At 43.5% G+C, this 10,063-nt stretch overlaps 3 protein-coding genes across 3 annotated transcripts; 1 reads left to right on the top strand and 2 right to left on the bottom strand.

The window, feature by feature from the left end:
* Positions 1-314: 314 nt before the first annotated feature.
* C922_03453 (hypothetical protein) lies at positions 315-1,445 on the bottom strand (the record flags this gene model as incomplete). Its single annotated transcript, XM_008819045.1, has 1 exon — positions 315-1,445. One exon carries the CDS (start codon positions 1,443-1,445, stop codon positions 315-317), a length of 1,131 nt encoding a protein of 376 aa, XP_008817267.1.
* Positions 1,446-5,148: 3,703 nt separating this feature from the next.
* C922_03452 (4-hydroxy-3-methylbut-2-en-1-yl diphosphate synthase) lies at positions 5,149-7,593 on the top strand (the record flags this gene model as incomplete). The annotated part of the gene is made up of 1 exon (XM_008819044.1): positions 5,149-7,593. The coding sequence occupies one exon, from the start codon at positions 5,149-5,151 to the stop codon at positions 7,591-7,593; it is 2,445 nt and encodes an 814-aa protein (XP_008817266.1).
* A 568-nt stretch (positions 7,594-8,161) lies between these two features.
* On the bottom strand, positions 8,162-8,555 carry C922_03451 (hypothetical protein; the record flags this gene model as incomplete). Its single annotated transcript, XM_008819043.1, has 2 exons — positions 8,162-8,257; positions 8,466-8,555. The coding sequence occupies 2 exons, from the start codon at positions 8,553-8,555 to the stop codon at positions 8,162-8,164; spliced, it is 186 nt and encodes a 61-aa protein (XP_008817265.1).
* Between the last annotated feature and the right edge of the window lie 1,508 nt (positions 8,556-10,063).

Genomic DNA, 10,063 nt, shown 5'->3' with positions numbered 1-10,063 from the left:
GAAAATTCTTTCACGACTGGAAAATTCTTTCACGACTGGAAAATTCTTTCACGACTGGAAAATTCTTTCACGACTGGAAAATTCTTTCACGACTGAGATCATTCATTGTTAACAGGGCGCACACAAAAAAAGGAGAAAAGAAGGGGCAAACATATTCCTTCTGCGTTACAAGTTCGGTTTGTAAGGCGGTTGTTGCTGTTGTTGTTGGTAGTGGTGGTGGTGCATCTGTCGTTTCTGCTGCTTCTGCTGGTGGGTAGTTTGCCTCTTTTTAAAATGACTCGCCATGGAGTTGCCCCCATTTTGCTGCCCCCGCCTCACTTCTTGTCGTAGTAAATATAGTCCATAAAAAGCGAAAAGGCCAAGAGCATCATCTTCCACTCGGGGTTCTGCACCTCTTCGAAGTTGAGCGTATAGTTGTCCATGTCCCGTTTTACAAATTTCAAGAAGGGAACTTCCTTCTGCAAATGGGCCACCTTCTGTTTTGTTTTTGCATCTCGCAGGAAAAAATTGCTAAATTTAAAAGGACCAAATGGACAGGGACATAAAATACTAAGCTGGCAACAGGTGTCATCCATGTATATAATCTTCCTCTTGGCAGAATCATATAAATCAAATTTGTATGAGCAGCAACTGAAGGGAGATTTTATCGTCCCTATTAACTCCTTGTTATTATTGTTTGAAAATTCATACATTCTAATCGTTGGCCTATTTAAGCACAAAATGGTACAAGAACAGTCTTTCTCGACTATAATGTCAGGCCGACTTAATTCCTTTCCATAGGTCAATATTTTCATATTTATGGGAATACACATTTTAGGCAAACAGTTCCTATTGAAACAATCTGAACTTTCGATGGCTGTGAATTTAAGCAGTTCGGTGGCTGCATCTAGCACTAAGTACCTATTGTTAAAGTCTAATTTCATTCCCATGGCAAAATCAGCTAGAAATTCTCTGTCATCAAATTGTTGCTTGATTCTGCAACTTTTTAAAGGGGCCAGGATGCTCTTCCAGTCATTCGTGAACATGTGCATTTGCTGCTGGGGCGGGCCCATGGGGTATTGGTGCTGGTAGTTGTGCATGTTTGGGTATGGGAAGTTGTAATTCAGGTTGGGGGCGTTGGGGTGCGGCGCGTTGGGATGCGGCGCGTTGGCGAAGTGGTTGTGTCCAAATTGGTTGTGCCCGTGTTGGCTATTCGTGTACTGGTTATTTGGGTGTTGATTATTCGCGTACTGGTTGTTTGCGTGTTGGTTATTCGCATACTGGTTATTTGCATGTTGACTATTCGCATGTTGGCCATTCCCATGTTGACTATTCGCATGTTGGTTGTTGGCACCCTGATTGTTGGAGCACTCAGTGCCGGCCTGCGGATTCTCTCCCCCCGTTTGCACCACACTTGACGCGTAAACAGCCTTCTTAATAGGAACATTCATGAACTGGTTATTCATCGTGACTTCCAAATTGCGATGGTTTGCAAATTTCTATTGGTAAATGTTGCCTCCGCAGTTTTAGTGCCTGTACTTTTTTTCTCCCACTTTGGTGCGATTTCGAAAAAAAAATTTTCAAAAGAGTTGCAACTGTTGTGCATGCGTGTAATTTTTTAAACACTCAATTGTCATAAATTCTGATTAGCCTTTTACGCGTTACTTTCCTGTTTTTTCGTGCCCCCTTTTGGGAAAAAATATGTTGACATGCAAATAGTTAAGCCGTTAAGCCTCTGCGGGAAAGACTTTTTCTTCCGCAAAAAGTGGACAGCTGATGTACGTACGTTGCAATGCGGAAAAAGAGGAAAAAAAAAAAATCAACAGGTGAGTATTTTTTAAGCAAAAAATGCAACTCCCTTGTTGTGAAGAAGACGCATGGGAGTAATTACAACAACGTATTTTTGGTTGGTGGTCTGAACAGTGCCACACCTGGGGGGGGGGACATAAGTACAGACCCTCTTTCTTAATGTGTTGTTTTTCCTTTTTTAAAAAAAAAAAGACTTACTCGAAATAGTTTATTCGCAAATATGAGGAAGGCAAAACGATTTTCGAAAGCGTCACCTACGTAGGTACACAAATCCAAGTAAAATAAACAGTTGTAATGTTTTCCAAGAAAGACGTCTTTTTTAAACGCGCGTCTTGTGTTGTGATGGGATTCAATAAATGATGCACGTGTGGCTGTTCATATTAAGGGAAAAAAAAAAAAAAATGCTCACTTCATGCACACATATAGTTGTTTTTTTTTTTCTTTTTTTTTTTTTTTTTTAAATTTGCCTGAACAGACAGGTATTTTTTCATAGCTAGTTTCATTTATACCACTCCGCCGCTAAAACCCAAATGAAGTGAAAAAAAGCAGTGGATAAATTTTCCTCTTCGCGCAATTTTTCCTCTTGGAGGAATTTGTGCATCAATGGGACCTTATCGATAATTGCGATGTAGAGCGGCGGACTGCACATAGGAGGGGCGTAAAAATGCCTATACAGCTGCGAATTTGCGCGCGTTCCCACGTCCACGCGAACAGCCCAGCCTCGCTTAAACTAAAAATATGCACAACAGCGCATTTAAAAACGGAAGAAGAACCCCTCTTCGAAATTGCATCTATTTCAGGAAACCACTAATGATTTATTTCACCCCCTTTTGAGACGTATTTCGCTTTTTTCAAAAATTATGTCTTGTTTGAGAAGCTGTTATGTTAGTGCCCCGGCGGAAACGTGTATTCGTCCATGTCCTTCACTCTCACATAGTGCCTCCCCTCCTTTTAAATGAAAAAAGAGAAAAAAAACTGTTTTAACTCCTACATTTGGAAAATTGTATATTTGTATATTTGTGCTGTTTCTTCCACTGATGAGGTTAAATTATGCACTTTGGTTCCCCCACCAGTTTGTGAAACAGCGAAGCAGGACACGTTGCAGAAGCTGTACAGCTGCGAGCTAAGCTTCGTCAAAGGGAGAAGAGCCACCACTGCTTGGGTGGATAACTTACACACATGGGCTCTCTTTAATGGGAAGTTTTAATCTTTATTAAAAGGGAAAACAAAAAAAATTATAAATTTTGCCTCGTAGCAATGTCACAAACGTATAGTTAAAAATGTATGGAAGAATGAGAAGAAAATTTTCCCCTCTTTTTTAAGATGAAACTTTTTTTTTTTTTTCGTCTTTTTTGTTTGAAGAAATATAAATAAAATATATACACATACTTGAAACTAGCACGGGGTTGGGGGGGGGATGTGCACTTCCCCTTTTTGACTTCAAAATATAGTCGGCGCAGAGCTTTTAATTTTTTCACATTTTCCTTTTAATGCTCAGGGCAATGTGTCCCCTATACGCTGTGCACACATAGGCGCGTTTTTTTTTCGAGTTTACATTTATTTAAGCGTTGAAATGTTGTTAGCTGTGTGCTCGCTTTTACAGGAGACCATATTATGGGGGCATCATTTTGGCATGCATCTGTACCGGTTTGCGTTCTTCTTGTAAGACGTGTGTCACATGGGAGGGGGGCAGGGATGTCTACTCTCCTGTTAAGAAGAAGTTCGATTCGGTAAAAAATGGGACATTTCATTCCTGTAAATTTTTTATAATTTTATTTTTTTGGAGATTCATTAGTTTATTCACTTCAAAGGAAAAGAGAAGCAACGCTTTGTTTACTTCCTAATAATATGAGGCGCGAAAAAAAAACGAACAAATCGGCTATCCCGGAAATGACCAAAAGATAGCACATAATGCGCATAGTAATGCATGTAGGCTTAAAAAAAAAAAAAAAAATTAACACAAATGAAGGAGTAAACTGAGAAGAAGTGGCACGACAACTGGGGAGCGTTGTCAGATGCGCATTCTTTCCCCTTTGGCGACAGTGCTGGTGGGGAAACATTTGGCACGCCGCTAAAGGGGCTCACACATCTCATGAACGCTTACACAGCAGTGGTGTGCCTGAGTATGCACTTATACATTAATACATAGGCGCATCTATACATAGCTGAGAAAAATGCCACTGTTCCACCCTCTCCGCCGCTTGTAAAATTGCACACAAAAAGAAATTGTCACATTTTAGAGGAGTCTTCCAAGCATCACACTGGGGCGAGTTCCCCACAAAGCAGGATAACTGCATAGGGCAGCAGCATTCTCCAAATGCCAAGATAAGCAACTAACTTCACAAAGTATCATTCCTAATTTTTAAGTGAGTCCCACAAAAAAATTCACCTACTTGGGTATACTTATCCTCCACTTTTTCACTAATCGTTCGGATTGTATGACTACATACTTTTCACATGTCCCCATTTCGATGTTTCCCGATTTGAGCTCCACCGTGTATCGGCCAAATGCCTTTCATTAGTTCAATTTTTTTTTTTTTTTGTAAAAACTTAAAGGGTAACCAATATGTTAGGTGTGCATATAAACAATTATTGCACAGCTGGGCGAAGGGGGAAACCTTTTAAAGTAAAAAAAAAAAAAATCGAAAAAATGCCATTTGGTAGATTCTACAAATGCGTTGGAACACTCGGTCAAGGTACGGCAATTTCTTTTTAAGATGAGAGGAGGGGGTCCCCAAGAAGGTACCTTTCGCCATATTCCTCAAAGCGATTCTGCAAAACGGGGAGGGGAAAAAAAAGAGAAAAAACATCACGGGAAAGGAAGAATCGAACCTCTACTCCCATTTTGAGGGGAAACACAAATTCGGAGCGGTATAATAAGTATAGTACTAACAGATTGGCAGAACCGGTGATGATATGTTAAGGTAAAGATAAGGAAAGATACAGTGAGATGCAATCTGGGGAACCTTCTCCCATAGAATAGATTCTGGAAATAAAGGACAAGCAGTTAGGTAACCCCTTTCGGGGGAAAAAAACAAAATATATAGAAGCAAAAAAAAATAAAAATAATGTGCAGAAGTGGGCCTGGCGGTTGCAGCAGTGGCTGGTCAAAGAAGGGAGCACCTCCTTGGCAGAAGAACGAGGTATTTATCTAGCTGAGGGAGGAACCCCCTTTTTTTTTTTTTTTTTTTTTGTCCAGTTAGGTCTCCGTTAAAGTTGTTTCTCCTTGTTCGCAGATGCCGGTGGGGGTGTAAAACGAGCAGTCACGCGGAGGCACACTGGAAGATACGTGTGACACATGTACTGCTCGCTTAGACATACATAACGTGCCCCCCACGTGAGTACCCCGCTCCCCATAAAATGCGTCACGCAAAAAAGCTACTCTTTCTCATGGTAGTCCTCTGTTCTTGCGCCAAAATAAAAAAAAAAAAAGTGCCCGTCAAGGGGCTTCCCATTAACATATTGGCAAAGCGTAGCAAACGAGACAAGCAAAATGTTTACCTGTTTCTGCTGGGAACCACCCCGAAGAAGAGTCACAATAAGATCTTCCCATCGGAAGAGAAGCTGAAGCAGAAAAAGAAGATGTTAAAAATAAAATCACTCAATTCTTTATCCGATGAGGACAAGTATAACCTCATCAAAGACCTAAAGAAATACTGTGAGTGCACAAAAAGGTACAGGAGGCTCCCCACAAGGGAAGTGACCATCGGCAACATCAAAATCGGAGGCAACAACAAAATAGCCATTCAAACCATGACTAGCTGCGACACGAGAAATGTGGATGAATGCGTTTATCAAATTAAAAAGTGCAAAGAATTGGGGGCCGATTTAATCAGATTGACAGTCCAAGGGGTACAAGAAGCAGAGGCGAGTTATCGTATTAAGGAAAAATTGCTAGCTGAAAATATTACGATTCCGCTCGTTGCAGACATACATTTTAATCCTAAAATTTCTCTGATGGCAGCGGATGTGTTTGATAAAATCCGTGTGAACCCAGGCAATTACGTCGATGGAAGGAAAAAATGGATCAACAAAGTGTACAAAACGAGGGAAGAGTTTGATCAAGGGAGATTATTTATCCAGGAGAAGTTCGTTCCCTTGATTGAAAAGTGTAAGAGGCTGAATAGAGCCATACGGATCGGGACAAATCACGGCTCTCTATCTTCTAGGGTGCTGTCATACTACGGGGATACCCCCTTAGGCATGGTCGAATCAGCGTTCGAATTTTCAGATCTCTGTGTACAGAACAACTTTTTCAATGTGGTCTTTTCCATGAAGGCTTCCAACGCGTATATAATGATACAGTCCTATAGGCTACTCGTGGCTAGACAATATGACAGGATGGAAAACGGATTGCTATTCCCCCTACACCTCGGCGTAACGGAAGCAGGGTTTGGAGATAACGGAAGAATAAAATCCTACTTGGGAATAGGTTCGCTATTGTACGACGGGATAGGAGACACCATCCGAATTTCGTTAACGGAGGACCCTTGGGAAGAATTAACTCCATGCAAAACGTTGATTAAAAATTTAAAAAAAAGAATCTTTTTTTATGATGACCCTGAGGGGGGCGAAAAGGATAGTCAGATTTCTTCTCCCCCAGGGGATACTTCCCCCACATTGCTCACCTTCGAGGAGCACTTTCGAAATTTTAACAAAATGGAAAAGAGGAGAGTAGAAAAGAAGGAAGGCGTGCTCCATGCAGAGTGCACCATCGGGAACGTAGTCACTGAGAAAGAGCTGGAAGACTCACTGCAAATTTTCAGAGACTTGAATTTAGAGGTTGATCAAAATGGAAATCTCAAAAAGGGCTTCAAATCGACTGACATTGTTGTTATCCCTAAATTGGGGGCGCTAAGCGGTAGGTCCTGGGCAACTGTGGAGAGATTGGCAGAGGCGGGCCTACATGTCTTGGCGGAGTACGACGAAGGGGACGTGGCCATGCTAAGCGGGGGTACCAATGGGAGCGAATACACTGACCGGGTGGGCCACGTTCCCCGGAACACCCTATTTTATCTCGACCTGAACCGCGTATTGAGCATCCTGCAGCAGCACGAGGGACGAATCCCACTGCACAGCTCCGCGAAGGGGTACGTACTAGTGGTGAATGGGAAGGAAGACACAAAGCTGATTGACCAATTTTTTAACCAAATCAGAGGGGAGAACCCACTTCCCCTATTCTTCTTGCTCAAGTCAGACACTATACATGAACATGTCCTCGCTACCAGACGCTTCAACGAAATTGTGAATTCTCTAAATATAGATCTTCCTTATGTGCATTATGCGAATGTCAATTCGACAAACTATGACGACATGCTAGTCGATTCAACACTCTACGTCGGCACTTGCTTAATCGATTTAATGGGAGATGGGCTCATAATAAATGTCACCAATGGGTATATAAAACCGGACGGAGACTCTAAAGAGGGAGTTCCTTCCTCTCGAGTTGCACTAAACTCATTTCTCACTTTGAACATCCTACAAGATACACGTGCTCGTTTATTCAAAACAGATTATATTGCCTGCCCCTCTTGTGGTAGAACCCTTTTTAATATACAAGAGACGACAAAAAGGATTATGCAGCTGACGGGTCATTTGAAGGGAGTTAAAATTGCCGTCATGGGATGCATTGTCAATGGTATTGGTGAAATGGCTGATGCACATTTTGGTTATGTTGGAAGTGCCCCCAAAAAAATCGACCTGTATTATGGGAAAGAACTCGTCGAGAGAAACATCCCTGAGGAGGAAGCCTGCGACAAACTTGTGGAGCTCATTAAGAAGCATAACATGTGGCAGGACCCGTAGGCGTTAGGGTGAGGATGGTGGTGCTGTTCCCCATACCTCCATCTATGGAGTCATCGAGAGTCGTGTCAACAACACTTTCTCAGCGCTTCTTGCTCCCCCACTGAATTCCTTTTTTGTTAATGTTACGCGGTGCACATGTCACGCCGTACATATGTACCGCTGTGCTGTGGGACACCCCAGCCTTGCGGTGACCCGATTTTTTGAAAAGTTCCCCATCAGGAGGGTGTATTCCCCAAAGGGAAGAACAGCGCCAACCGCCAATAGCCAACCGCCAATAGCCAACAGTGAACTCCCCGCACTTCTACCTTGTGCAAAATTGAAAATTTTTTCCAATTTGTCTTTACGTTTATTAGTGGTGGAAGGATTGCGACGTGGTGATGCGACCGTACAGCAACACTGCCACGTCGCTGTGGATCACTGTGCATCGCTTTATATCGCTTTGTATCGCTTTACATCGCTTTGTATCGCTTTGCATCGCTTTGTATCGCTTTGCATCTCTCTGCATCGCTACACCGTTCGGGAGGTGCATATCACCAAGGCCAGCGCTCCTTCCGGGCGCGCCACCCTCCTACGGGTGAAACAACCAAGTGGTCATAATGCCAAATGAAAAAAGTGCGACGTACGTAAAGACGGCCGCCTTCGGGACGTTTTTATTCGCTCGGACCTTAGAAGTGGGAAAAAAAAAAAAGAAAGAAAAAAACAAGTCGGTAAAACTGGGGGAAGAACAAAATCCGGGGCGCATAACTGCCTCGCGAAGGAAAGGCAATTTGCACCCTCTCCACTTCTCCCATAATTAGCTACAAGGAGGATGCGGTGAGACAGGCACCCCGGGGGTGAAGTAACTCATCCCTCTACTCCCTTTCGGCGCTTACCCATAAGTCCGAAAAATCGTAATGCGGAAGGTGTGTGCTCTGCCTGCAACCACTCAGAAGTCTGTATCCACTTGTCTGTGGAATGTACATGATGGGTTTCCTTCCTACGCGAAAAATGATAAAAAAAAAAAAGCAAGCAGCGAAATAATGGCGGGTCACCACGATGCGTCCAAAATGTGTGCAACTTTCTTGTGGACATAAAGACAACGCACAAGCGACGTTTCTTTGGAAAAGCTCTCAACTGTCCACAGAAAAATGCCTAATATATGGGCACCTCCGCCACAAGGACAAATCATTTTTACCACTCCCTTTGTGGGTTCCATCACACCACGGTTGGTTTTTGCTCGTCCCGCAGGCACAGTACCAGTAAACCTACGTTTTGTTAAAAAGAAAAAAATGATATGAACATTAACAATGTTTTAACGCTTTGTTTTTACGTGGCGCCAGCATGTTGGTTCTCAATCCACTTCCACGTGAGGTCAACCTTTGCACACAGACACGCACATACACATGCACATACACATGTACACATACACACACACAATGATGGCGTATTTTCTCAATTTTGTTAAACTTTGGAGTGGGCCCTTCCTTTTAACCTCCCTTGTGCGACTTGTCATACCTTTTGCTTCTCCACTTTGACGAGGTACGGATCAAGGGAGTCCGTTTTGGGGGCTGGGTCATGTGGCCACCACTGTGCCCAACTCATTTTCCCTCCTTTGTTATGTGGCAATAAGATTGGATACTTTTGCAAGCGGGCGTGAAGCGCGTAGTAGGGGGAAGCCTTCTAGGAGGGAAGCTGTGTCGGGGGAATCTGGTGTGCGTTTCCTTCGCCTGCGTACTTTGCGATGTGGAATTGGCGAAATCGGTGGGAACAGCCCTATTGCACAGGTAGCTGGTGTAGTGATGGTTCAATATTGCTTCGTCTTACGGCGCACTGCTGCTCTTGTGATGTTTCCCCCCTTGGTGGAAAACGTCATTTTCGCTTCAGCAAATCTGCGTTTCGCTTGGCGCGCTAGAATATACCACATGTATCTCCAGCCCTTTGTGGGGTATATTTTTGGGGAGCATTTTCTTGAAAGCATTTTGCGACGCACCTTTTGGTAGGCATTTTTTTGCGTTCTTTTTTTTTCCCATTTTGAGTTCCCAGTCTCCGTCAGTCCAGCATTTCCGTGAGCGCTGGTTCCTTTGTGCAACACGCGAGAGGGGCAACACGCGCGCACGCTACACATGGTGCCGTTGGCGTCGTGGCGACATGACGCACATACGTACTTACGTACGCTCAGTGCCGATTGACACGTGTCGTAGAAGCAGACCAACCGTTTATTTCCTTCCAAAACCGTACGGGCACTTTTTTCGGCCCAGAATTAGCGTTTTCCCCGCTAGTCACTCCCCCAATTGGGGTTCCGTCCCTTTCCTACTCGTTGCTCGCTGCTGGTTCTCTTAACGAGTGGAAAGAGAACGGACGGCTGAACGAACAAACGGGTGAACGAACAAACGGGGGAACAAACAAACGGGTGAACAAACAAACGGGTGAACAAACAAACGGGTGAACAAACAAACGGGTGAACAAACAAACGGGTGAACAAACAAACGGG

The sequence above is a fragment of the Plasmodium inui genome, assembly GCF_000524495.1.
Source record: "Plasmodium inui San Antonio 1 unplaced genomic scaffold supercont1.14, whole genome shotgun sequence".
NCBI classification, from domain to species: Eukaryota; Apicomplexa; class Aconoidasida; order Haemosporida; family Plasmodiidae; genus Plasmodium; species Plasmodium inui.
Note: the sequence above shows the minus strand (reverse complement) of the source record. Positions and strands in the feature narration are given on the sequence as shown.